This window comes from Megascapheus bottae, chromosome 1 (assembly GCF_031878675.1).
Source record: "Megascapheus bottae isolate mThoBot1 chromosome 1, mThoBot2.hap1, whole genome shotgun sequence".
NCBI lineage: Eukaryota > Metazoa > Chordata > Mammalia > Rodentia > Geomyidae > Megascapheus > Megascapheus bottae.
This window is the reverse complement of record NC_143509.1, coordinates 28,104,867-28,131,847: the sequence shown is the minus strand read 5'-3', so window position 1 is coordinate 28,131,847 and position 26,981 is coordinate 28,104,867. Positions and strand designations below refer to the sequence as shown.

General features: G+C 54.4%; 3 protein-coding genes across 4 annotated transcripts in view; 2 read left to right on the top strand and 1 right to left on the bottom strand.

Moving 5' to 3' along the window:
• Window positions 1-18,186, top strand: part of Safb (scaffold attachment factor B) — a 33,147-nt gene extending 14,961 nt beyond the window's left edge. The window contains exons 5-21 of one of the 2 annotated variants that reach the window (XM_090340393.1): window positions 1,444-1,506; window positions 3,784-3,811; window positions 4,696-5,272; window positions 5,703-5,752; window positions 8,836-8,930; window positions 10,280-10,429; window positions 10,507-10,589; window positions 10,710-10,849; window positions 10,958-11,046; window positions 13,083-13,189; window positions 15,139-15,435; window positions 15,929-16,066; window positions 16,221-16,263; window positions 17,174-17,289; window positions 17,398-17,498; window positions 17,706-17,772; window positions 17,879-18,186. In XM_090340393.1, coding sequence (XP_090196519.1) covers window positions 1,444-1,506; window positions 3,784-3,811; window positions 4,696-5,272; window positions 5,703-5,752; window positions 8,836-8,930; window positions 10,280-10,429; window positions 10,507-10,589; window positions 10,710-10,849; window positions 10,958-11,046; window positions 13,083-13,189; window positions 15,139-15,435; window positions 15,929-16,066; window positions 16,221-16,263; window positions 17,174-17,289; window positions 17,398-17,498; window positions 17,706-17,772; window positions 17,879-18,008 — 2,274 coding nt within the window. In that variant the 3' untranslated portion in view covers window positions 18,009-18,186. Of the gene's footprint in view, window positions 1-1,443; window positions 1,507-3,783; window positions 3,812-4,695; window positions 5,273-5,702; window positions 5,753-8,835; window positions 8,931-10,279; window positions 10,430-10,506; window positions 10,590-10,709; window positions 10,850-10,957; window positions 11,047-13,082; window positions 13,190-15,138; window positions 15,436-15,928; window positions 16,067-16,220; window positions 16,264-17,173; window positions 17,290-17,391; window positions 17,499-17,705; window positions 17,773-17,878 lie in introns of both variants that reach the window. The other variant, XM_090340385.1, reaches the window with a different exon arrangement.
• A 1,555-nt stretch (window positions 18,187-19,741) lies between these two features.
• On the bottom strand, window positions 19,742-21,715 carry Micos13 (mitochondrial contact site and cristae organizing system subunit 13). Its single transcript, XM_090340358.1, has 4 exons — window positions 21,291-21,715; window positions 20,479-20,656; window positions 20,290-20,341; window positions 19,742-19,964 (listed from the first exon to the last, which is right to left on the bottom strand). The coding sequence occupies exons 1-4, from the start codon at window positions 21,317-21,319 to the stop codon at window positions 19,867-19,869; spliced, it is 357 nt and encodes a 118-aa protein (XP_090196484.1). The 5' UTR covers window positions 21,320-21,715; the 3' UTR covers window positions 19,742-19,866.
• Window positions 21,716-21,812: 97 nt separating this feature from the next.
• Hsd11b1l (hydroxysteroid 11-beta dehydrogenase 1 like) lies at window positions 21,813-25,296 on the top strand. The gene is made up of 8 exons (XM_090340345.1): window positions 21,813-22,081; window positions 22,298-22,375; window positions 22,470-22,600; window positions 23,347-23,458; window positions 23,793-23,884; window positions 24,288-24,381; window positions 24,490-24,655; window positions 24,748-25,296. The coding sequence occupies exons 1-8, from the start codon at window positions 21,958-21,960 to the stop codon at window positions 24,941-24,943; spliced, it is 993 nt and encodes a 330-aa protein (XP_090196471.1). The 5' UTR covers window positions 21,813-21,957; the 3' UTR covers window positions 24,944-25,296.
• Window positions 25,297-26,981: the final 1,685 nt, after the last annotated feature.

Sequence of the window (26,981 nt, the reverse complement as noted above, 5' to 3'; positions counted from 1 at the left end):
GGAGAGGTGTAAATAGAAATGGTCAGTGGCCACTCTGGTGGTTTGTGGGACTGGCTTGGCCTCCAGGGCCTCTGCTGTGGCTTTTTGTGTGCCTGTCCATAGGCCTCAGCCTTCTCCCTGGATGGACTTGGACTCCTGGACTCCACTTAGAGTGGATTGTTTTTTAATTGGTTTGAGACATGGCTGAGAGCCCTTCTGACACAAGTAGAGTATGAGGCCTTTTTTGGGGGGCTTGAACTCAGCCTGGGCGCTGTCTCTGAGCTCTTCAGCTCAAGGCTACCACCCTACCCTTGAGCCAAGCCCCACTTCCCATTTTCTAGAGGTTAATTGGAGATAAGAGTCTTTTAGACTTTTGTGCCTAGGCTGGCTTTGAACCTTGATCCTCAGATCTCAGCCTCCTGAGTAGCTAGGATTACAAGTGTGAGCCACTGCGCCCAGCATTATGAAGCCATTTTATCTTTCAGTATCTTCTCCCGATTCTAACAATCAATAGTGGAAAATATCTTCACTCAGGAGTCCTGACCTTGCTGTGTGACCTTAGACAAGTTACTTAGTCTCTTTAGGCCTCGTTTGCAAAAGAAATAGGTTTGAGAAGGATTAAATGAATAAGAGAATAAGTAGAAAAGCCACCAGAGTGGCTGTCCCCTGTCTTTGTGCGTACAGTGACACATCATATCAGAGCAAGCCGTTGATTGGAGTGTCTTGTCTCACACTCTAGTGGCAGAGTCCAACCTAGAGAATGGCATAAGAGAGAACACCAGATAGTAATGGAATGTGCTGCCTTCCCCATGTGGCTGCCAGTATTATGTACCCAGACACCTGTAGCGGGTGGGCACAGATCTGTGCCGCCTCACCTGCAGGTGGAACACTCCAGACTTGGGGTGTTTTTAGTGCCTAGGCTGATGGCTGCCTCCTGAGAAGAGCAGGGTGGAAGTGCTTTTCAGTGTGAATGCTTTTGTCCTATCTGAGGGTTTTGATCACAAAGGTCTTGCCAGCTCGGCCCTTTCTGTGGTTGGAGAATTTCTGTGGTGGGGTATAGATGAGTGTTGGGCTTTGTCAGGTCTGTGCTCCATGTCCCACACGCAGGCTAGGAAACCACTGGTAGGAGGCGGGGCTGGGCAGATCTAGATGCACTGCCTGCTGGCCCAGCGTTGGTTGCATGCAGACTCTGGCAGGTAGTATTGACAAAGGCTCCACTCCACCACCTGGTTCTAGACACTGTTTCTGGCTGAGTGACACTGGTCCACTGGAGCCTGTCCTCCAGGTCTCTCTCGTGCCTCTCTTGGTAATGCCATTTCTGCAGCCTTTGTTCATGTGCAGTGCTTGCCTTTGCCTGTCTGGAATCCTGCACCACATTCCGTTGCTGAGAGTGGTGCTCGGGTTGTGTGGGCCACCCTGTGCCTGATGGTCAGCGTGACGCCTGTGCTCTCCTTTCTCTCACAGGCAGATGACAAGGAATCTGTGAACAATTTAGATACTTCATCGCCTGACTTCACTATGCTACAGGTAAATTGTGTGTTGGCTCTGCAATCCCATTGCCACAGTCTTTTGGAAACCACTGCAGACATTGGCTGGCATTCTCAGCTGGCATTTCTTTCGAGGTTGGTTGGCTTGTCAGGATGGACGGGTGGAGATGTATGGCTTTGTCCAAGGCAGACGCACCTGTTGGCTCCTCCCTCAGGTGTGGGGGTGGTATTCTTACTGCAAATGCATCATCTCTAATCCAAAATAATTTGAATTTTAGGGGTTTGCCTCTTTATTGGAATATTGTATACATAGGGAGATATTTTAGGAATGGAAACAAAGTGTCAGCATAAAAATGAATTGCTGTGTTGTGTTTACCTTTGTAAGCCAAAGATGGTTTTGTACTATTTTTAATGTGCCTGCCTCATAACCTGGGCTACCATAGCCAGTTGAGCTCAGTTCAGATTTGGCGAACTTCTGGGGCCAGGAGTTTGGCCTAGTGGTTAAAGTGCTTGCCTAGCATGCATGAAGACCCGGGTTCGATTCCTTGGTACCACATACATAGAAAAAAGCCGGAAGTGGTGCTGAGGCTCAAGTGGTAGAGCTCTAGCCTTGAGAAAGTCCAAGGACAGTGCTCAGGCCCTGAGCTCAAGCCCAGGACTGGCAAAAAAACAAAAAACAACAGATTTGGCGAACTTCTATGTGAGAGCTGGTCAGCCTATCGAGTCCTCACCAGGCACAGTATGGAAGCATATTCATTCCTGCAAAAGGAGGTGTCTCCTCAGAGATAGGCAGCATGTGGTGGGGGTTCACAGGGTTCTATAGTGTTTAGGGTCTCTCTCCCAGAATCTGCCTACATCTCCTTTGCTGTCTTCTTGCTCTTTCATTACCATCTTCAGAGGAAAATGTAGGAGTCACAGCGTGAGGAAGATTTTGTTTCGGTTCATTTTTGCCATACAAAGGTGGCATTTGGCAAGATGTGCTCCCAGGTATCTGCCTGGGTTTCACCCGGGTTGGTGAGGAAGCAAGTGTGGCGTTCACTCTGGTTCCTCCCCCTTTTTCTTCACTGCCTCCTGTGCTGTGGACTAGAAATCTCCTTTCAGACTCACTTCCATCTGCTTCTGCCAGGCAGGGAGGGACCGGCCTGAGGGAGGCCCCTCGTATGCAGGCAGTGTCCCAGCCACTCCTGATCCGGGAGCTGCAGCTCAGACTCCTTGTCCGATGGGTTTCTGGCAGAAGACTCCATGTTGAATGGAATGTAGCCATCCTCCTGGCGAGATGAGGATGGGAGTTTCCCAGTAAACAAAAACAGATTAGAAGTCACCAAGAAGCTCCCAAGGAGCATGAAGGGGTCTCCAACCTCATGTGCACTGCTAAGGCAGCAGGATGGGGAAAACTCGTGTCTCAAGTGAGGAACATGGTCACAGGCAGCTTTCTGCCACCCACTTGCTCTGTGTCCTCAGGCCAAGTTCCTCAGCCATTCTGGTCCATAATGTTAAGAAGGATGTGTTCCCTCCTCCCCTGCACACACAAGTTGAAACCCCCACAAAGGGGACCCCCCAGGCATCTGATAAGCTGTCGGGTTCATGCCCCAGGTGCTGGCAAGGAGGAATGGAATCTTGTTGATGCTCATTGCTGATTGGCACTGCAGAGTAGTGCACCCTGTGCCCAACAGACATTAATGGGCAGCAGCCGGGCAGAGGAGGTATTCTGAGCTCCCTGTCAAGGAAGGCCTGAGAGCACAGCCGCAGCGCTGTGCTGATGGCAGACACTGCTGGAAGCGAGGGGGAGGTCGGGCATAGCAGTTACCTGACTGGACTGCCTTAAAAGAAACAAGAGCTGCTGTGGTAGGCACATTGTTTGTGGGCCCTGTGTAGCAAGGGATGCAAGGATTGTTGTGTATGTCAGGTATCTCTTCTGTCAGACACCCACAGCGCCAACAATGGGACTTGAATAACAGCTTGAGCACTCTCCCTTATCTTCTTTGTTTAAGGCTAGCACTCCACCACTGATGCACACCTTCACTTCCGGCTTTTTGCTGGTTAATTTAAGTCTCCCACACTTTGGTGCCTGGGCTGGCTTTGGACCGTGATCTTCAGATCTCAGCCTCCTTTGTAATTCAGATTACAGGCTGGCTGACTCTGAATTTGAGGCTTTGGTTCCAAGGACACACAGGTGTGGGACTCTTCCTTCTCCACCCTCCACTCATGTGTGAACTGCCCTGCCTGTGCTGTGCCCCTGTTCAGTTCTGGCTGCTGCTGGGGAATGGGCTGTAGTGCTGTCCACTTGGCAACATCTTATTTGTGTTTTCTGTTGCAGGAAATGGAAGAGCCATCTCTGGAGCCAGGTACTGTTCAATGCCAACCTTGGTAGTGGGGGTTTAGAATATTCTAGTTTTCCACTATCTCTTAATGGGAATTCTTGACTTTTAACAAGTAGCTATACTATAGTGTACATTGTTCTAAAGGTTTACAATCCAGAACATACCAGGATCATAGAGATTGGAAACCCAGCCGTATCACCAGATCTGTGACAGTGGCTACCTTCTCATTTTGCAAAACATGTTGGCGAGACTGATTTCACGCCTTGTTACACAGAAACTGTAGAAAGATTTATAAGCTCTCCAGAGCTTTTGCACCACGAAACAGATCTTGTGATATCGGGCACTGTCTGACTTCTGTGTATGTGATTGAGGCAGCGCAGGCAGGGCTAGGGAGATCGGTGTGCACCACTGGGATACAACTGGATTCCACAAGAGGAAAGAGCTCCTCCATGAGAATTGTAAACAAACACAGTTACCTCCTGGACTGGAAATCTCCAAGCCAACAGAAGATGCTTTCATGTCACACTGCTCTGGTAAACGCAATTCAAAGAAATTTGGAAGTTGAGCTGTTCAGTTAAGCACCTTGGACTTCAGAAGCTAAATTTGGAAGAGTCATATATACACGGCAACAGAATGAAGACTGTCAAGAATCAGCCAGAAGGTTTTGGGGGTTAAATCTCTGGGATGTTTTCCTCTCCCCGTAACGTAGCCTAGCGCAGCCTAGCGGCCGGTGGCAATGAGCACAGGTAGTGTACAGTGTCACTGTGTGCACCGCGGGTTTTCCAATCTCTGTGTAGCTAGCAGTTCTCTTGGTGTTAGTGTGGCAGCCGTGCCCATTCCGCATTTGTGATTGCTTTATTTCCCTGGTAATTAAACCTTGTGCCATTCTATTCCTGTTAAATCCGTAGAAAATGAGAAAATACTCGACATTTTGGGGGAAACTTGTAAATCTGAGCCAGTAAAAGAAGAAGGTTCCGAGCTGGAGCAGCCATTTGCACAGGATACAAGTAGCGTGGGGCCAGACAGAAAGCTGGCGGAGGAAGAGGACCTTTTTGGCAGCGCTCATCCGGAAGAGGAGGAGGAGGAGGAAGAGCTTGAGGAGGAGGAGGAAGAGCTTGAGGAGGAGGAGGAGGAGGAGGAGGGAGATTTAGCAGTGGCCCACGAGTCACCACGCGCTCAGTGGAGCGAGGCAGACACCCTGTTAGCGGTAGTGAAAAGGGAGCCCGTGGAGCAGACAGGAGGCGAAGGCGCGAGGACGGACTGTGAGCCTGTAGGGCAGGAAAAGACAGTTGAGCAGAGTAGCGCGGCCCCCAAGCTCGCGGAGGCCTCTAGCCAGGAGCTGGCAGAAGCGCCCACGGAAGCCCCAAGCCCCGAGCCCAGAGATAGCAAAGAAGACGTGAAGAAGTTTGAGTTTGAAGCTTGTAATGAAGTCCCTCCGGCTCCTAAAGAGTCCTCAACCAGTGAGGGCGCTGATCAGAAAATGAGGTTTGTTGTTTCTCAGTTTTAGACCAGACGCTATCTCCTTTTCATTGGCCATTTAATGATGACATGCATAAAGCTGTTGGTTTCTCTGTCCGCAGTTGGCCAGCCACACTGCTGAAATTCTAGATTACTTCCAAACTATGTTTTATTTCTCTTTATTTTACACTGAATACATAATCTTTTTTCTTTTCTCAACCTGCAATGGTTGTTTCCTTTAATTCTTCCTAATTATCTTTAGTCCAGCAGAATTAATTAACTTCTGTGGGTCTCAAATCTTATGGTTAGGTCAGATTTCCAAAACAAGTTGGTTCGGGGTGTAATATTTTCAGAACTAAATTGCGGGTAGGTATGCAACCTCAGCACGTGCTTATGATTTTGAGTTTGTTTCTTTGGTGCTGCTTCCCCACGGAGTGACGCTGTCTCTTGTCTCTAGTTCTGTGGAAGATGACTCGGACACAAAGAGGCTCTCTCGAGAGGAAAAGGGTAGGTCCCAGGGCACCTAGAGCAGGCTGGGTCTCCCCTTGTGTTGGCCACATAGTCACTTGTGAACCTGACGTCCTGTGTCCCTTCCCCCACCCCCAGCTCTGCCTGTGTCCATCAGGAAATTTTCCCACTTCTCTGTCAGGGGTCCTCCAGGCCCTAGATTGGGGAGGCACCCAGTTCCCAAGGATACATGACCATCTGGGCAGACTCGGATGTTCTGAGTACTTAAGTTCAAAGATGCCTAAGCCACCACTTAAAAATACTTATTATGACTGGGAGTTTGGCCTAGTGGTAGAGTGCTTGCCTAGCATGCATGAAGACCCGGGTTTGATTCCTCAGTACCACAATCATAGAAAGTGGCACTGTGACTCAAGTGGTAGAGCTCTTGCTTTGAGAAAGCCCAAGGACAGTGTTCAGGCCCTGAGCTCAAGCCCAGGACTGGCAAACAAACAAACACATAAATAAATAATACTAGTTGATAGCCAGGTGCCAGTGGCTCCCGCCTGCAATCTAACCTACTCAGAAAGTTGAGATCAGACTGGTTCCAAGCCAGCCTGTGCACGAAAGTCCAATTAACCACCAATAAACTGGTAGAGTGCTCGCTTTGAGCTGAAGAGTTCAGGGATGGCACCCAGGCCCAGAATTCAAGCCTCACGACTGACAAAATACTGAGCATGACTGTTGGTGGCTGAGACCTGAAGTTCTAGCTACTTGGCACTGAGATCTGAAGGTCATGGTTCAAAGCTAGCCTGAGTGGGAAAGTCCGTGAGACTTTTACCTCCAATTAAACAGCAAAAGTCCAGAAGTAGAGCTGTAGGTGAAGTGATGCAGTGTAACAAGCTCAAAAATAGCTTAGTGCTGGTGGCTTATGCCTGTAATTCTAGCCACTCAGTGGGCAGCGATCTGGGATCCTGGGTCAAAGCCAGCCTGGGTGAAAAAGTCCATGTGAATTTCATTGTTGATAGTTGGGCTTAAACTCAGAGTCTGGGCACTATCCCTGAGCCTCTTTGTGGTCAAACTAGCACTCTGCCACTGGAGCCACAGCACCACTGGTATTTGAATGGTTAGAGATAAGATCTCCTATTGACTTCTCTACCCAGGCTGACTTACAAGCTTGATCCTCAGATCTCAGCCTCCTGTGTAGCTAGGATTACAGGTATGGGCCACCAGGTGCTCATGAGACCTTTATCTCCAGTTAAACAGCAAAACGCCAGAAGTAGTGATGTGACTCAAATGATTCAGGTCTAGCTTTAAATAAGCTCAGGGCAATCTGGTTGCAGTGGGTGACGCCTGTAATCCTGGCTACTCAGGAGACGAAGGTCTGGGGATCTCTGTTCAAAGCCAGTCCAGTCAAGCTACTGCCCTTCTCCTTGAACCACAATACCAATTCCATTTTCTGGTGGTAAACTGGATAAGAGTAGCTAGGATTACAGGCGTGAGCTACTGCACCCAGCTCTGAAATTCTTTTTCTTTTCTTTTTTTGCCAGTCCTGGGCATGATCTCAGGGCCTGAGCACTGTCCTTGGGCTTTCTCAAGGCTAGAGCTCTACCACCTGAACCTCAGCACCACTCCCAGCTTTTTTCTATGTATGTGGTACCAAGGAATCGAACCCAGGTCTTTGTGCATGCTAGGCAAAAAGTGGAAGAGCACTAACCTTGCGCTGAAGAGCTCAGGGACAGTGCCCAGTTCAAGTCACATGTCTGAAGAAAAAAAAAATCAAAAACATTAAGCCCAGTGGCTCACAACTGTAATCCACTCAGGAGACTGAGATCTGAAGATTCAAAGCCAGCCTGAGCACAAAAGGACCTGAGACTCTTATCTCCAGTTACCCTCTAGAAAACTGAAGCCGAGCTTGGCTTAAGGGTATGGTGATAGCCTTGACCTGAAGAGCTCAAGGACAGCTCCCCATGACTCACACACACACACAAAAAAAACCAAACAAAGAAAAACTGTAAGTGTAGCTCAACACGGTAGAGTGCTAGCCTTGAGTGAAAGTGTTTGAGGACAGTGCCCAGGCCCCTAATTCAAGCCCCAGGACTAAAAAAAGTTCAGGGAGAATACCCAGCTCCTAAATATAAGCAGCCTCAAAATCAACACCAATGATGATAATAATTGAACCAGGCATGGAGTGGCTCACTTGCCTGTGATCCCAGCTACTCAGGAGCCTGAGATCTGAGGATCACAGTGCAAACAAAGCTAGCCTGGGTGCTAAAGTCTATGGACTCTATTTCCAATTAACCACTAGAAAACCAGGAGTGGTGCTGTGGTTCAGGGGGTAGGGCAGTAGCCTTGAGTTGAAGAGCTCAGGAACAGCACCTAAATACAGAGCTCAAGCTCTGTGACCAACAAAAAAATAAATAATGCGAATTGAATGATTATGCTGGAGCAACCTCCCTTCCCCTCAGTATGATGGCACAGGGAAGACAGGGCCCATATCTGAAGGAATAGGAAGAGCTTTGAATACACTTGGTTTCATTGTATGTGTGTGTGTTTGTGGCAGTCCTGGGAGTTGAAACTCAGGGCCTGGGCACTGTCCTTACATTGCGTTTGTGTAAGTCTAGCATTCTACCACTTGAGCCACAGCTCCACTCTGGTGTGTGTGTATGTGGTGGGGAATGATAATTTTAGTGGAGATAAGACTCTCTTAGATTTTCTTGCATGGGCTGGCTTCAAACCACAATCATTAGATTTCATCCTCCAGCAGCTAGGATTACAAGCCTGAGCCACACTAGCTTCTTGCTACTTGGTTACTTCATAGAAGCTGCCATCTCCTGAGTATGACCTGAAGCATATATGAGCAAAGTCCTGGATTCCATCTATCGAACCACCCCAGAAAACACACCAACTCACCATAATGTGTTTCCCACTCCTTTGTTTCCTTCAGCCTCCATGGCCCTGGCACCCATTGGTGAACATTTCCTGGGCTGCTGCCTTCCTGTGAGGATGGTGGCTGGGCCTCACCCACCCATCCACTGCCACCATCAGGAGCATGGGACTTCGGGTGGATTGGCATGGCGTGGCTTTCTTGTCGACTCAGGGTCATGTGGTTATTGCCATTCTTACCAGAACTTTGTTTTGACCAGGTCGTAGCAGTTGTGGTAGGAATTTCTGGGTTAGCGGACTTTCTTCTACAACCAGAGCCACAGATTTGAAGAATCTTTTCAGCAAATATGGGAAGGTAAGATCCCCTGGTTCCTAGAGCAAGAAGCATTTAACATGCTTCTTCCTGTGAGTGTTTCAGGCTACCTTCCTTGTGGTGCCTCTTATTGTCTGGGATCCTGGGGACATTCAGCTGCCATCCAGGAATCGTCTCCATTACATGGCTGCCCCGGGTCTAACACCAGGGCCACCTCACCTGTCTCACTTTCCTTCCTCTAGTTCCTTGTGCGCCCTGTGCTCTTCCTCCCCATAGACTTAGACGGGCCATATTGTCAGTGTCCTCGTGGATAAGATCCCACTCAGATGCCAGGCACTCGTGACTCACTCCTGTAATCCTAGCTATTCAGTAGACTGAGATTGGAGTATGGCAGGTCAAAGCATAAAAGTCCATGAGATCCTAGGACTTGAACTCTGGTCCTGGACATTGTCCATGTAGATAAAAGTTTCATGGACTGTAGTGGCCGAGCTGGCTTTGAACTGCGATTCTCTGATCTCAGCCTCCTGAGTAGCTGGGATTATAGATATGAGCCACTGTCACCAGCCTAAAAGTCCATGAGACTCTTATCTCCACTTAACTACTAGAAAACCAGAAGTTGCGCTGTTCAGAATGGCAGGTACTAGCCTTGAGCTGAAGACCTCAGTGCCCAAGCCCAGAGTTCCAGCCCCACTACTGACAATAATCCCACTAAGTCCTGTGTGTGTAGTTGGAAATTTGCACTGTAGGTTAGTAAAGCCTATCTGCCTTTCCCTGATGTGTCCCGCAGCCACAAGGAACAGCAGCTCAGTGTCACCTATGTGGCTACTGTACTAGACTTAGCCTCAGCCTGGACAGTTACTCGCGTGGTAGGGCAACCTCAAGGCTCAGTATCTGGGCAAGAAAGCAGCCTGCAGGGTTCTGTGTGCCTTATAGCTTTGCTGAGGGTAAAGGAGTGAACAGTCCATCAGATACTCTCCTGTGGGGTCAGGGTTCTGCAGGGCACTGTCTGCTACTGTGCCCAGGGCCTCTGTGGCAGTGTCACGTGAACTGGTGGAGGAGCCAAGGTCTCTGGGTGGTGTACAGATGTGTGCATGTCCTCACCTGCCCTTGCCTTCTTTACTGCCTCACTGCTGTCCACATGTGCGCTCGGTGTCTTGATCTGTGTCATGATCTGTGCAGCTGAAGTGCAGAGCTGTATTGAGAGCACCCTGTGCCCCACCCACAAGGTGCCCTGGCGCAGCAGCAGGGCAGAGGGACTGGAGGCCAGCCTTTGCCTCCCCAGTGCATGGCTGCCACCTGGGCGGCTCCTTCCTTCACTTCCTTGCCTGTCCCAGCCATGGCTGGGTGTCTGCAGGCTTAGCGTCGCAGCCGTCTCTGTGGCCTTCCCTTAGGTGGTGGGTGCCAAGGTTGTGACGAATGCTCGGAGCCCTGGGGCCCGTTGTTACGGCTTTGTCACCATGTCCACAGCGGAAGAGGCCACCAAGTGCATCAGCCACCTCCACAAGACAGAGCTGCACGGGAAGATGATCTCAGTGGAGAAGGTGAGGGCTGCCGCCCCTGCACTGTGCCCGCCCTGGAAGTATGATGCCACTCCTACTGAATTCTCCTCTTTCCTCAGGCCAAAAACGAACCTGCTGGCAAGAAAACCTCCGACAAGAGAGATGGGGAGGGCAAGAAGGAGAAGTTGAGTGCTGCCGACAGGTAGTCCTTTTGGGGGTGGAGGGAGATGGGCCCTCAGACCCCACTACCGTTTGCATTTGGTTGGAAGGTTTGCACTAGACACCCGCTCACACCGTAGTTTGTCTGGGCTGTTACCTGCAGGTGTACAAACGTGAAGAAGGATGATAAAGTTGAGAGGAAAGATGATGCCAAAAAAGGAGAAGACGTAAGTGGAGAAAAGAGCAAAGACCCAGAGGAGCAGAAAGCCGGCCCTTCGGAGCGGACTCGAGCCACAAAGTCAGGTACCCCAAGGATCCCTGGGAGCCTTGCTTTTGCTGTGAAGTGACAACCGTCAGGCTTCCTGTGTAAGCGTTCACTTCCCACCATTAGCTCTACTTCTGTCCTTGCAGGAAGCCGAGGCAATGAGCGCACTGTGGTGATGGACAAATCCAAAGGTGTGCCCGTCATCAGTGTGAAGATGTCGGCCTCCAAGGAGCGGGTGAGTGTCTGCGTCCTGCCTTGCACCTCTGGCCTTCAGACCTGCCCCAGGGGTAGAGCTGCAGCCCGTGCAGCCCCAGCTCTGCCCAGTGTAGTATATGAGGACATGTAAGAGGGCTGTAGTCAGTGGTGAATGCCTGCATGCCTGAGATATGGCTTCCTCCTAGTACCGTGAAGACAAGGAAAAGATTTTGAATTTTGTTCCAATGAGATCTGTTTTGCTTGCTTGTTTGTGTTCTTGCTGAAGCTAGCTGTGGGAGTGAAGGATGAGAGGGTGTCACAGGAAGCCCCATTCTTGGGGAGAGGGTCAGTTCTGCTCCACCTTAGCAGCTCTTGTACATCCCCACACCTGCCCTCCAGAAGCTGCCTCCTCACTCGCCTCTGACCCCCCTCCCCACCCGGGCCCTGCCCCATCTCCAGGCAGCCTGAGTGCAGCGTACAGGGCTGGGGCCTTGGGGAGCAGCCAGTGTTAGTAGAGCCTCCTGGCTTTGTTTGAGTGGGTTACTACACCTCCCAGGCAGTGATTTACCTAACGATTGACATAGAACCAGGCATGGTGGCTTGCGCACACCTGTAATCCTAGCAACTCAGGAGGCTCAGATCTGAGGATCACAGTTCAAAGCCTGCCTGGACAGGAAAGTTTGTGAGACTCATGTCCAATTAGTTTATCAGGAAAAGCCAGATATGCACAAGTGGTAAGTGCTAACCTTGAGCTAAAGGAGCTCAGGGACAGTTCTCAGGCCTGGAATTCAAACCTTAGGACAGACAAAAGAAAATGCTTAACAGAAGACTGAACAAGTAAAAGGTGAGGATGCCTGTGCACATGCCAGGAGACTAGACAGCAGCTGAAGTGGCACCCTGCAGACCACCTCATGGGGTTCCTCTGGCACAGTGGAACAGTGAGGCCCCTAGAGCTCTGGTCAGGCTCAGCCCGGTATAGAAGGCCAGTGTTGCTATAGGTGGTACAGGAGAGTCATAGTCCAGCTACCAGCAAAGGACCAGCCCTACCCAATGGCCCTGGTAAGGAGCAGCCTAGGGGCTGTGATGGCTCAGTAAGTGTTCTAGGAGCTTCACACCCAGGTTTGCATGTGTGTGGTCTACTGCAGAGCCTTCTGCTCTTCATACCAAAGTGTGGCCAGAAAACTGAATGTGCAGTCATACTGTGAGGTTATTTGTGCTGTAGCAGAGTAGCTGTGTTTGGAAACTCAGAGACTAGTGTGAAGGAAGAGGCAAAGCTCTTGTCTTATTTTGGATACCAAGGACAACATAAACGATTTATTCCGCTTTGGGGCTGGGAGTGTGGTCTAATGGTAGAATGCTTGCATAGCATGCATGAAAACCCAGGTTCGATTCCTCAGTACCACATGCATAGAAAAAGCCACAAGTAGCTGGGCATGGTGGCTCATGCCTGTAATCTTGATCATTCAGGAGGCTGACATCTGAGGATCCAGGTTCAAAGCCAGCCCAAACACAAACTACCTGAGACTCTTATCTCCAATTAACCTCTAGAAGACCAGTTAACCTCTAGAAGACGGGGATGTAGGGCTTGGCTCAAGGGTAGGATGGTAGCCTTGAGCTGAAGAACTCAGGGACAGCTCCCAGGCCAAGTTCAAACCCATGACTTCCCCCCTTAAAAAAAAAAAAAAAAGCCCGAAGTGGTACTATGGCTCAAGTGGTAGAGTCCTAGCCTTGAGAAAGCCCAGGGACAGTGCTCAATCCCTGAATTCAAGCCCCAGGACTGGTTTGTGGTAGGTAGTCATTTCCATTTTAGCCTGTTGATGGCCTTGATGGGTCATGATTTAGCTGTGTTCAGGTTATGGCTATTAGCAGTTAGGTTCCTTTTGCCACCCACTCATTCTCTGAGGACTTCATTAAGAATGGGTCATCAGCCGGCAGGTTGTAGCACCTACCTGTGAGACCCTGTCTCAGAAGGAAAAAGGCATCGTGTGGGCACTCGCATGGACACTTGTACACAGGCCTGACCTTCCCTTCCCTTGTCGTGTGAACCTTAACATGGGGTGCTACTTGGTGGCCTAGGTGTCGAAAAGCCAGGACCGCAAGTCAGCCAGCAGAGAGAAACGGTCTGTAGTGTCCTTCGACAAAGCCAAAGAGCCTCGAAAGTCCAGAGACTCAGAGTCCCGGAGGTAAGTCTGGATCCAGGGCTTGTGGCTGGTTTGGTTGTGTCCCCACCCGTCCTCTCAGTGAGGGGGTACTGCCTCCAGTCTGTTCTCCCCAAGCTTGCTATGCTCTTCTCTCGTCCCTGGCCATTTGCTAATGTGTGCATGAGCCATCTCCTTCAGAGACCCAGGGTGCCCACTGAGTGGGGGCTCTGCTTAGATGCTGGGGAAGGGGGTTTGGTGCAGTCCCACACGTAGATGGACTCATCCTTACATCGAACAAGACTAGCCAAGTAGAGGCATATGGGGAAGAAACAAGCTTTAGCTGCGTCTTTGGCAAACCAATGGGTACCACAGAGCCAAGTGGCCCAGGATGGTCCCCTAATGGAAATAAGGGGGAAGGGGCACTCTCACTGTACCGCCCTACCTTTTGTTGTGCCGGACAAAAGGCCCAGCAGTGTGGCCTTGTGGCTCAGCTTAACGTGAAAGTAGAGCTTCATCTAACCACTGTGAGAGGAAATGTCTCATGAGCTCAGTCTTGGATGGCTCAACCATAAATTATAGTGTGCATGTGGAAGACCCTAGTGACAGGCAGGAAGAAACAGAAAACAGACATCATCTGAATTAGTACAAAACAGTAGTAGCTACGTGCTTGTGGCTCACTCCTGAATTTCTAGCTACTTAGAATGCTAAGATCTCAAGATCACCATTCAAAGCTAGTCCAGGCAGGAAAGTCTGTGAGACTCTTATTTATTTATTTATTTATTATTTATTTATTTTTGTGAGTCCTAGGCATTGCGAGTCTGGGCACTGTCCTTAGGCTTTCTCAAGGCTAGGGCTCTAACACTGAGCCACAGCACCATTTCTGGCTTTTTTTCTATGTATGATGTACCAAGGAATTGAACCCTGGTCTTTGTTCCTGCCAGGCAAGCACTCTGCCACTAGGCTAAACTCCTGGCCCAAGACTCTTATTTTAAGTTACCAAAAAGCCAGACGTGGAGCTGTGGTTCAAGTGGTAGACCAGTCTTGAGTAGAAAAGCTGAGAGACAGAACTCAGGCCTTGAGTTCAAGCCCCGGGCCTAGCACAAAGAAAAAGGCACACTAGAAAAAGCTGTGCGTGTGGCCTAGTGATACAAAGTGCTTGCCTAGCATGCATGAAGTGCCCTGGGTTTGATTCCTCAGTACCACATACACAGAAAAAGTCAAAAGTGGTGCTGTGGCTCAAATGGTAGAACACTATCCTTGAGGAAGCCCGAGGACAGTGCCCAGGTCCTCAGTTCAAGCCCCAGGACTGGCACAGAGAGACAGGGAGAGGGAGAGGGAGAACAAGGGTGCAGAAGCTGTGAAGGCAGTCTAGTTCATGAAGGAGCAGCAGGGCCACACAGCAGCTATGGCGTGCAGACAACAACATCTCTAGGCAGGCGCCCTCGCCTCAGTGAGGGCTTCCCTCCATCCATGGCTAGAGTCAGCCTACAGGTTGGTGGCTGTGGACAGGAAGTGGGCTGGGCCACCTGCAGGAACAGACCACAGCAGCCCAGGCATACAAGGGACCCCTTCTCCAGTTCTGCCCTGGGCGAACTGGGGTCAAAAGTGTGAAAGTGGGGCTCATGTGGGAGTCAGTGCGTCTCCCATGCCCTGGGCTGGTGGAAAAGGAGCTGAGGACGCATGGCTGAGAGAACAGGCTGTGTGCAAGCTTCTGGTGGACACTTGTACCTCCGCAAGCACAGAGAATACAAAGGAATTGGTACTGGGGCCCTGGTGTGCCTGTGGCAGGCAGTGGACAGCTAGTGCCCAGGCACATAGCCTCTGTGCTTCAGCCTGTGCACAGTGGTGGGGACAGTGCTTCCAGTTCCCTGCCCTGGCCTGGAGGAGCATGTTACGGGGTTTTTTGAGCCACTGCTGCTGGTGGAGCCAGCCCTAGCACCAGGTGGGGGGTGGGCGGTCGGTCTCCATGCAGCTGCTCTGTCTGGCCACAGGGAGCGGGAGCGCAGCGAGCGGGAGCAGCGTCTGCAGGCACAGTGGGAGCGGGAGCGCGAGGAGCGGGAGCGGCTGGAGATTGCCCGGGAGCGGCTGGCCTTCCACCGGCATCGGCTAGAGCGAGAGCGCATGGAACGGGAACGGCTAGAACGCGAGCGCATGCGTGTGGAGCAGGAGCGAAGACGTGAGCAGGAGCGTATTCACCGAGAACGTGAGGAGCTTCGGCGCCAGCAGGAGCTGCGCTACGAGCAGGAGCGGCGGCCTGCTGTGCGCAGGCCCTATGATGTGGATGGCCGGTGAGGAAGGGTGCCGGTGCAATCCTTGGGTTCACAGTCAAGTGAGCACCCTTAAGGAGGGGCTTCAGCCTTTGGCAGCCCATGGCTTGTGCTGGGGACGTGGTCAGGGGCACATTGGAGTCCCCTCCTGAGGCCTCTTATACCAGATATGTTTGAGGGTGGATGGGCATTGCCAAGACTTGTCCAGCTGGGCTGGCATCTGGGAACTTAGCCCACGATGCTGGTGCAGAGCTCACCTTGGCCGTCAGATGAAAGATGTTAGCTTGAGAGGTGTCCTGGAAGGGTTTGAGGTGAGGGGGCTGGCTAAGGGGGGAATCAGAGCACCCCACACACACACACAGGCCTCAGTAATGTCAGTCTGAATACTTGATCACTCTTTGCCTGATCACCACCAGTGAGGTGGGCCCCCTCCAAGCCATGGCAGAGCAGGGTCCAGTGAAGGAGTGCAGAGGCGGTGAGGTCAGTTCCTTGATATCCTCCTGCCCTCCTACAGGCGGGACGAGGCCTACTGGCCAGAAGCCAAGCGGGCAGCCCTGGACGAACGCTACCACTCAGACTTCAGCCGCCAGGACCGCTTCCATGACTTTGACCACCGGGACCGAGGCCGGTACCCTAACTACTCTGTGGACAGGTGCGGGCTGCAGGCGCACGCCTTCTTCCCCGGCCTCCTGGCTACCCAGGCTCTGGAAGCCACGGGACCATGTATGTGCAGCCCAGGGCCATGTACATGTAGCCCAGATATGGTGGTGTTCCTGTCCTTGTGTGACTGCGGTTTCCTTTTCCAGGAGAGAAGGTTCCAGGTCAATGATGGGAGAAAGAGAAGGGCAGGTATGTACAGGCTGCCGCTGTAGCCAGATCTGACTCCTTCCTTGCTGGGCTCCTGGCTTGCCGGTCCAGGCTGTCACTCTGGGTCTTTTTGAGGTCCAGGCTTGCTGTGGTGTGAGGCCTTTTTGCAGGCCCCTTGGGAACAATGGAGAGCACTTGGCCATTTCCCCTTCCTTGGAAGTTTGCTGCAGTTGGAGCTGGTGGCACCTGGCTCTCCCAAGGTCTTCTGCCCCTGGGAGGATTTTAATCCTCTTCCCTCAGGTTGTGGATTTACCTGCAGCACAACCAAGACTCAGTCTCTGGTTCCACTTTGGTGCAGAATGTAGCTCACTAGCTAAATTTCCAGTCCTGGCACCGCCACCTCCTACTAGTGTGTTGTCCTTTTGTGGAGGGTGGGTCCTGCCAAGGGCATGGAACACCTGCTTTCAAACCAGGGCCCTGGGCTCCTGTGTCTTTGACAGCAGCACTGCCCCATGGCAGTGACTCTAGGTTGTCTGGACAGAGCATGACTACATTTGCGATTGTAGGAAGGGGCTCTGGTTGTACCTTTGGCCACAGTGCACTTGTTCCAGAGTGGGGAGCAGACGAGGCTGTAGGCCAGTGCTGCCTGGGTGCCAGAGGCACCGTTCTTTGGGAAGTAGCCAGTCAGTGGCACTGGGTGGGTGGTCACTAACTTTCAGAAGGCAGGAAACAGGTGGGACCTTCTTTGTAGTTCTTGTTACTTCCTCGACTACGGAGGAAGCGTTGTGGAAACAACAGCTGCCCGTGGCAGGCGTGTGCCCCGCCTCCATGAGAAGGCAGTGTGAAGCCACCCAGTGGGGCATAGCCTTGATGGCCTTGGCCTCCCTCAGAGGCTGCCACACAGGCTTCGGGCCCCAGGGTCACTGAGGCTCTTCCCTTTTCCAACATCCAGCACTACCCTGAGCGCCATGGTGGACCCGAGCGCCACGGCCGGGACTCTCGGGACGGCTGGGGCTATGGCTCTGACAAGAGGATAAGCGAAGGCCGGGGGCTGCCCCCACCCCCAAGGTTCGTACCCTCACCCTGCAGTGCCGTGCCTGCCTTGCCTAGCCAGTGGAAAGGGTCCTCAGGGAGGAGGGGCAGTCCACATCAGAGATGTCTTTCTCCAAGGGGCAGACGTGAGTGGGGGGAGCATGGCCGGAGACTGGAGGACGACCGCGTGTGGCAGGGAGCAGCCGAAGGGGGCATGATGGAGCGCGATCACAAGAGGTGGCAAGGTGAGCCCCATCTCCTAGGCACCAGCACCAGCTTGGCCTCAGTTGCGCCACAGAGCCGCTCCCTAGTGACCTGGTTCTCCCCGGGTGAGTGTGGATGCAGTGAAAGTACGGCCCCAGGCTGGCCCTGCAGCTCCTCCTGCACCACCCTGCCTCCAGCCCCACACGCCTGGAGATGGCATTACTGAGTGTGGCTGCCTTGTCGTGCAGGTGGGGAGAGGAACATGTCTGGTCACTCGGGGCCAGGCCACCTGATGAACCGGGGCGGCATGTCAGAGTGAGTAGGGCCCTGCCTGAGCTGGGCAGCCCCCCTGGAGGGGAGGGCTGGGGGGCTGGGTGGGCGGTTCCTGAGGAAGGTATCTGACCTGTTACCCTGTGTCCAGGCGAGGCGGCTTCGCCCCGGGCCGGGCCTCCCGGGGCCATGTGATCCCACGAGGAGGGATGCAGGGCGGTTTCGGGGGACAGAGCCGGGGGAGCAGACCCAGCGACGCCCGCTTCACCCGCCGCTACTGAGCACTTCTTGCTTGTGCCCGCCTAGTCCAGAGTATGTTCTCCTAGGATTCCCTCCAGACACCGTGTACAAATATTTTTTTTTTATCTGCTGCCATATTGTAGCTCAATACAATGTGAATGTTTGTTTTTGTTCTCCAGGTTTTTTTGTAATAAAGTTGTTTCTGTTCACATGCCCTTACTTAGCATGTCCTCTCCTCACTTCTGCCAGCCACCCTGTGGGCACAGGACCTGAGACCACAGGCAGGCTGCCAGAAAGGCCGGTGGGAGCCAGCCGTGTGTGCAGATGGGCTGTGGCCCTGCCACGCCTGCCTTTGTTAGGTGCTGCCTTGCAGATCCCACTGGTCACCCTGAGGACACTGATGTGAAACCCTGTGGGATGGGGGTGAGGCCGCTGCCAACCGGCTGCGCCCCTGCATGTCACCTTCCTTGAGAACATGTGTACTGCAGTCGTCGACCACGGCCAGACACTATTCAGCTGTGCTGGAGACACCACTCCTGGACACCCCCTTTCCTCCTGTCCCTCAGGCGGGCAGCACCTCCCACCACCTCAGCAGCCCCAGGAACTCATGAGTCGGGGAGCTAGCTGGGACACTGCTGCATTGGAGTGTATGGTGAGGGTCGTGGGACGAGTCCCCACTCTACAAATGCCCTGGGGGCCCAAAGCAGGCCCCTTCTCACCTAGCACAACCACTGGACAGCAAGTGCAGCCCAGGCTTCTGGTCCTTTCAGACCTAACAAAGTGGCCTGCCTTCCACTGGTGCTGCTTAGACTCAGCCCAGTACCCCAGGTTCTTTGCATTTCTTCTGGTCACCTTTCCTTGGATGGGTGAGCCAAGCACAACAGCCGTGATAACCACTGGGTACCGCTCATCACACCACCCCATCTTTTAGTAACAGCGGGTGGTCACCCATTTGCCCAGCTGACCACTGCCAGCTCTGGCCTACCGTGCCAGGGGCCTCTTCCCTAACCCCCTCCCTGGTACTGGCTGTGGCTATGTCAGCTTGCCTGGGTAGGAGTAGAGGGTCCACAAAAACAGCAGACTAGTACTGTTCTGTCAGATACCCATCTCAACACCAGGCCTTACAACAGGTGGGCCTGCCTCCCCCGCACAGCTGTGAGTAAAGACCCATCCGAGATTGCAGGACACCTGGGGAGAGATTGCCTCCTCAGAGCTGCCTGAGGTCTTGGTGAGTAGGCATCAGGCTGGGCTGGAGATAGGTGCCTTATCCTGCAGAGCCAGGGGGGCAGGGGTGGTCTGCGTCTGCCCTTACAGAAAGATGAGCCACCTCCAGGTGGGTGACCACGGAGTGTATGTGGGAGACAGTGAAGCAAAGCTGCTGTGGGACTACCCCTTCCCCCCCACACACACATAGCTACTTGGACATTTTGTGCTTATGGACATCTGCTGGCTGAGTTCTAAGTCAGTCTGGGAAGCTGCCCGGCCTCTACTCACCTCATCTGGGTCATCTGTCCCGCTCCTGAGCTCTCCCCACAGAACCAGCCCCCACACCTACTAACGACCTGGGGACAGCATGAGGCTTCACGTACCTGGTACCTGGCTAGTGCCAGCAGCCTCAAAATGGACCCGCTTCCCCTGAGCCCACTGGGAACCAAGTCGGGTAGGACTCTTCCACTCCTAGGAGCACAGAGAGGGTGACCATCATTCTCTGGCCAGGGTCAAGATGGGTCCCCCACCTATGCCCCTCCAAGCCCGGGCCAGCACAAGCTTGGGGAACACTTCCAAAGTCCTTTATTGGGCCAGCGGAGCTGGAAGCTGCTCTGAATGAAGTCCCAATGGTGGGGTCCTGAGCTTGTGTTCGTGTCCTTGTGCGGCGGGGAGGGCAGTGCCTGCTGCTGGTTACTTAGTGCGTTCCTTCAAGTACTCCCAGCCCTCTTTGGAGTAGCTGATAGCCTTGGTGGGGGCCACGGACAGGGCAGACATCACCTTGAAGATGCCTGTGGGGAGGGCCCAGATGTCTGGTGAGGTCCCCCACCTTCTTAGTCAAGCCCCTTGAGAAGCTCACAGGCACAACATCCAGCAGGTAAACAGAGGCAACAATGGAGTGAGCCTTGCCCACAGGACCAGTAACTCCTAACACACAGCTGAGCCCTCCAAGGAAGCTCCATGGTGCCTTGGCCTGGTAATCCCCACCCCCCCTTCATGGGAGACACACAAGGGGCAGAAACAGGGATGGGTGGAAAGGAAAGGCCAGGGAACCAGAATGAGCAGCTGGGCTGGGACATGTAGGCTATCCCCCCAAGAAAGTAAGTTGAGGCCTACCTGAATTCCAGGACTCTCGGATGGGAAAGTTAATCTTTGGAGGGTCCGGGAGCTGGGAAAAAAGAGCATAGGGACTGGTGAACGGGGACAGGTTAGCAGTCCAGTAACCCTTAGGGACAGGGCATCAACCAGGGCCACCACTGAGCTGACCCCTTGCCAAGCCTGGCCCTTACCCTCCCACCCCATTACCTGCGGTAACTGCATGCCAGTCTGCTGGCACACGTACTGGCTGAACTGGTATATGGCCGGGGGCACCACCTCCTCAGCCCTCCTCAGTGCGGCCTCGCTTTTATCACTGGGTCCCAGAAGGTCATGGTCATAGACGAGGTAGACAGCACCCCCAGCCACACTGCCTTTGATGAGGAATCTGCCAGAAGGGAAGGACAGCTTGGCACCGGGATATTGCAGGCATCCCTGGACAGGGTTTGTCCAGCTGGGCTGAAGTGGGGGTCCTCTCACATGACACCCACATGGCCTGGCGTCTGATGGGAAATGGCACCCTGGGAGGCCAGAGTGGCCTCACTCCTATTACACAGAGCGCTGAGTTCCCACTGTGCAGGGAAAGGCCACTCGAGATGGTAAACTGAGGCTAGAAAAGGGGCGGTGGGTCACCCACCCAAGGTCCAGCACAGAGTAGCGAACAGTGGAGATTTAAGACTCGGGGCCTTCTCGAAGCTTTCAGGACCAGGAAGACGCATTGGGGAGACACTAGGGACTTTTCTCAATGTCCCCAGGAGCTTGTAGCACGTCCCCCTCTGCTCTGGGCAAACGGCAGGATTCGCTGGCCATTCCCATGTCACAGACGCGGCCAGGGAGGCCCGGGGGGGGGGGGCGGTCTCGGGCACAGCGGACCGAGGGTGCGTGGGGAGGCGATCGACGAACCCGGGGAACCAGGTGGAGCGGGAAGGGAAGAGCAGCTGGGCACCACACCCCCCGAGACGGGGGTGGGTGACTGCAGCAGGGGGCTTGCTCCGGGGTCTCCCGCCCCGCGCCGCACGCACCTCATCAGCGACCACATTCGGGCCACCATGGTCGCTCCGCTCCGCGCGCAAGGACACTCGACTCGCCCGCGGCTTCCGGTGGCGGCGCCGCAGAGACCGCTGGGGGATGTAGTCTACCGGGTTAGGCGCAAAGGCCTTTGGGAACAAGTGTCTCCTTCAGGGTGAGACTTCACAGCTCGCGGGGTGATTCCCACCACCAGAGGCTTCTGGGAAATTCAGAGAAGTCGGCCGGCCGCCGCAAAGCTATCAGGGAAATGTAGTCACCACGGTGCTATCCAATGGGATATTGAGAGAGCGAGAGCCGGAACGCTGAGCCTGCTGGGAAGTGTAGTACAGCCCGTCTGTGAGGGTTAAGAGGTGTGTGAAGCCTGTTAGAGACACAGAAAGATGGTAGATCCCCTCGCGCCCGCGCGAGGGACTGAGGACCCCGACTTGGAAGAGCAAGCCTAGAAGACGGTTGTCACGACAACGCTAGGGTGGGATTATTCCGAGAGGCGGGTCTGTAGACACGTGACATGCCGGGGCGTGGTTTCCGCTGACACGGGCGTGGCCTTGTCCTGGTGGGTGGGAACCTGACGGAAGCCGTTGCCTGGCAACAGCGGAGTGCAAGTCTTCGCGACTCGGTCCCTCGGAGGAGGAGGAGGTGTGCTCGGAGTCACGTGACCCAATGGGAGGGGGCGCGGCCGGTGGTCTGGCCAGGCGCTTCGAGGAAGGGAGGCCCAAGGGAAAGCGATCGTGTAGGTTCCAGTCCCGGACTCCAGTCTCAGAGCGGGGAACCGAGGCCCGAGTGGGTGAGTGCGAAGAACCAGCGTGCTATGGGTTAAATACCCGCTTTGTCCCCGGGGGAAGCCGAGGTGGGGCGAGATTAAGGAGCTACAGGGTTCCCATCCCTCCTCCATTCCTCTTGCACCCCGGCCTGACTGCTTCAAACTATCCTCCCACCACCTGCATGTCCGCCCGTCTGTCCACCCACCCACACATCTGTCCACCCATTCACACACCCACAGGGGCCATGAAGGTGCTGCTCTTCACGGGGCTGGGAGCCCTGCTCTTCGCCTACTATTGGGATGACAACTTCGACCCCGGTACGTTTAAGTGTCCTCAGGGAGGGAGGGAGGAACCTGGGGATTGTCCGGAATCCTGCCCGCCCTCAGGCTGACCACCTCTGCTGCGTGCCAGCCAGCCTTCAGGGAGCCCGCGTCCTGCTGACTGGGGCCAGTGCCGGTGTTGGCGAGGAGCTGGCCTATCATTACGCCCGCCTGGGCTCACACCTGGTGCTCACTGCCCCCACCGAGGCCCTCCTGCAGAAGGTGAGCCACCTTGGGGCTGGGAATGTGGCCTAGTGGTAGACTGCTTGCTTAGCGCGCATGAAGTTTTGGGTTCGATACTTGGACACCACATACACAGAAAAGGCCGGAAGTGGTGCTGTGGCTCAGGTGTCAGAGTGCTAGTCTTGAGCATAGAGAAGTCCAGGGACAATGCCCAGGGCCTGAGTTCAAACCTCAGGACTGGCAAAGAAAGAAAAAGAAGCACTTCATTTCACTTTGTGATGGGGGATTGGGAGGAGGTAAAAAGAAAGATATGCTCGAGTTCCTGCATTGATCCAAGCTTCTTGTGTGACGTTGGCTAGGTCATCTAACTTCTTTGAGCCTGTTTCTTCATTTGCCTGGCACATTAAGGAACCTTCCTGGGGGCTGTGGGGCTGAGCAGATGCTCAAAATGCTCCTTGGTTATTGGGAATATTGATAGTATTCAAGCTGGTGCTGGTAGGTTTCTCCAACTCAAAAAGTGGGAAGGGATGGACAACTTTTGGCCACCTCCTATACTTGCTCCTGAGTAAGCAAGAAATCTCAACGGATGTGAATTTCCTGTGTTTTCAATGCTAGCATTTGCTTAATTTATAAACCCTCTGGCATTCCAGTCCCTGGGACAGAATGAAGTTGAGTGGGACTCAAGCAGGGGTGGGGCTTCAGGCAGGATCCTTGATGTGGCCATCTGGTGGAGGGGAGCCACCTGAAGAGGGAGGAGAGGCCCACGGGTAGCTCTGCTCCCCCAGGTGGTAGGGAACTGCCGGAAGCTGGGCGCACCCAAAGTCTTCTACATCGCCGCAGACATGGCCTCCTCGGAGGCTCCTGAGCACGTGGTGCAGTTTGCCCTGGACAAGCTGGGTGAGGGGCGGGGCCTGGGGTCTGGACCAGGCGGGGGTGGGGGTTGGAGGGGGGGGGACAAGGGCCTGGGCCTAGACTAGCCGGTGAAGGGCAGGTCTTGAGGGGCTCAGCAGGGACATTGGGGATCCTGGGGCGGAGCATCGTTTCAGAGGGCTGGAACTGTGATCTGTCTGTGTTGTATAGGACTGAAATTTTGTGAGAGCCAGAGATCTCAAGGTTGGGTGCTGCCTGAGGCGAGACAGCGCTCTTAGCACAATCAGGGGAGATGGGATATGGACCGGGGTCGAGGCCCCTCGTGAGGGGCCAACCCTGCCGACCGATCTTTCTGGACCAGGTGGGCTGGACTACCTCGTGCTGAACCACGTTGGCAGCGCCCCGGCCGGCATGGGGGTCCGCAGTGCCCAAAGAACACGGTGGCTCATGCAGGTGTCCTGACCACGCCCCCCGCTCCGCATCGCCCCCGCCCAACCTTAGGCTCCGCCCACAAGACTCCGCCCACCTGCCATTGGCTCCGCCTCCTGGCCTTTACAGGCCAGAAGTGGTCCCACCCTAAGCTTAGCCCCGCCCCCTCCTGCCTGGCCTGCATCCCCGGATGGCCGCCCGAACTGTCCTCGGGCCCCGCCCCTCGCAGCTCCTAGGCTTCGCCCCGCCCCCCCCCTGGCTTGCCCCCAACCTCTGGCTGACGCTCAGACCACACCCCCCCGGGACCCTAAGGTCCGGCCCCTAGCGGTTCTCGTGTCAATCAGAAGGTCCCGCCCCACGGGTTGTAGGCTCCGCCCCCGCGGCCTGGGCGCCGCCTCCGTCCCGTGACTCGCAGTGGTGCACGCAGGTGAACTTCCTGAGTTACGTGCAGCTGACTTCACTGGCGCTGCCCAGCCTGACGGACAGCAAGGGCTCCCTGGTGGTGGTGAACTCGTTGCTGGGTGCGTGCACGCGGCTGGGGCGTTGCGGGGTGTGTGGGGAAGGGGAGGGGAGGCTCGGTCGGTGCGGGTAACCCGGATGGACAGTCCCGCAAAATCCCTGCTTTGCAGGCCGCGTGCCCAGGTCCTTCTCAGTCCCGTACTCCGCGGCCAAGTTCGCGCTCGACGGCTTCTTCGGCTCCCTGCGGCGGGAGCTGGACGTGCAGGACGTGGACGTGGCGGTCACCTTGTGCGTCCTGGGCCTCCGCGATCGCGCCTCCGCCGCCGAGGGGGTCAGGTGGGGCCGGGGTCGGGGGGCGAGGCGGGCCGAGTGTCGGGAGGGGTGCCCGGCCCCACGCGCGGTGCCCGACACGCCTCTTCCGTCCGCAGGGGCGTCTCGAAGACCAGGACGGCCCCCGGGCCCAAGGCGGCCCTGGCTGTGATCCGGGGCGGAGCCACCCGGGCCTCGGGAGTCTTCTACCCATGGCGACTCCGCCTGCTGTGCCTGCTGCGGGGCTGGCTCCCGCGCCCGCCGGCCTGGTTCGTGCGCCAGGACCTCAACGTGTCCACAGCGGCTGCAGCCTGAGCCCCCGGGGTCGGCCTTGCCTCCGCCCCTGCCACCGCGGCCCAAGACAGAAAGGCAGACCCACGCGAGACCCGGCTAGACACAGGTGCAGGTGTTCGGTCCCGCGGGAACATGCAAGCATCAGCTCTGCGTTCCTGGCTGTCGCCAGTGACATCAGCACCTCCACCGTTTAGATGAGGAAACTGAGGCCCAGGACAGTGATGGGGCCCCAACCCGGGTCGGGCTGGCCCTGGAGCTGCCCCGCTTCCCACCCCGGGGCTCGGCTCCAGGAGCTCCTCCAGCCCCAGCTCTGGGTACTGAGGACGGTAAGGGAGCCCACCCCCCCTTTCATAATAAAGTTTCTGCCTCGCTTCCACCTGCTCACATCGCTCCAGGAAAGGGGCTAGAAAAATCACTTGGGAGAAAAGGAATGGAGGCCTCAGAGGGCAACGCCAGAGTGGGTGGGAAGGGGAGACCCGCAGCTCATCAGGCCTGGACTCCGCCTCTTCCCAGCCCAAGGATGCTCTCTGACTTGTGATCAGTCAAAACGCAGAAGCTTAGGACCCAAGCGCTGAAACGGGTTCCTGCACCGGACCATCCCTCTTCAAACCCCAATTTAAACTGTGTATCTGCAGACCAGCAACGGCTTACAGCCACAGACAGCTAGCCACCAATGCCTCATGCCTGTAATCTCAGCTGTGCAGGAGGCTGAGATCAGAGAATTGTGGTTTGAAGCCAGCTCTGGCAGGGAAGCTCACGCCTGTAATCCTAGCTACTCAGTAGGCTGACATCTGAGGACTGCGGTTCAAAGCCAGCTGGGCCTATGCACTAAAAAGTCCACGAGACTCTTATTTCCAGTCAATCCCTTAATCCGGAAGTGGTTCTGTGGCTCAATGGGTAGGGTGCTAGCCTTGAGCTGAAGAGCTCAGGGACAGTGCCCAGGCTCAGAGTTCAAGTCCCACGACCGCCAAAAAAAAAAAAAAAAAAAGCTGGTATGATTCAAGTGGTAGAACCTGAGTGGAATAGCTGAGCAGCCAGGCCCCAGTAATCAACTAAAGAAGAAAAAGGGTGAATACCATGTATTAAACGCTACTTTGCTCTGTCCGGGACCTCAGACTGGAAATGATGTGTCCACACTGGCAACTCCAAACTGACACTCTTGAAGATAAATGGAATTACAAGAAATTTTGCAACCTTTCCTCTTTCCACCAATTCACTGTTCCCGAAAGCACCTTAAATTGCATCATTAGACTCCCGAGGCACAGTACCATCTCCTTGCAGAACACCTATGCTCCTGTTTATAGCTGCAGAGTTAGCTCAATATTAATTGCAGGCACAGGGCCAGCCATTGAAAGGCTGAAGTGGGATTCAACTCACGTTTTTACCCAGTGCATCTTTTTTTTTTTTCCCCCATTCCATCGTGGGGCTTGAACTCTGGGCCTGGGTGCTGTCCCTGAACAATTTTGCTCAAGGTTAGTACTCTACCACTTTGAGCCAAAGCTCCACTTCTGGTTTTCTGGTGGTTTGTCGAAGGTAAGATTCTCACAGATTTCCTGCCTGGGATTTCCTGGCTTTGAGCCGTGATCCTCAGATCTCAGCCTCCTGAGTAGCTAAGATTCCAGTGTGAGCCACAGGCCCTTGGCCAGTACTACATTCCAGCTAGTTAGATGAGCACTTTACCGCTTGAATACCTCCCTCAACCTTTTTAGAAGGTTTACTCAGAGAGGATTTCTCTGGGAAGCTCAGGTTGGCCCGGAACTTGCTGTGTACCCCAGCTGGCTTCCAACTTGTAAATGTAAACCTCCTTGTCTGGAGTGCTGAGATTACAGGAGTGCACCAACGCCCTCGGCCCCCATCTGGATTCGAACTTGAGGGAGTTTAGGGAGGTGTTTAATTGGGTTAAACAAACCAAATCCCTGACTCCTACCCCGCAGCCACGCCCACGGCCACGCCCAGGACGGCAGTCTCATTCCCAGAAGAATGCGCATGCGGAGGAAGCCCTGTGCGCATGCTCGGAGGCTGTCGCCTGGGCCTCCGGCCGCCAGGGGGCGCGCGCGCG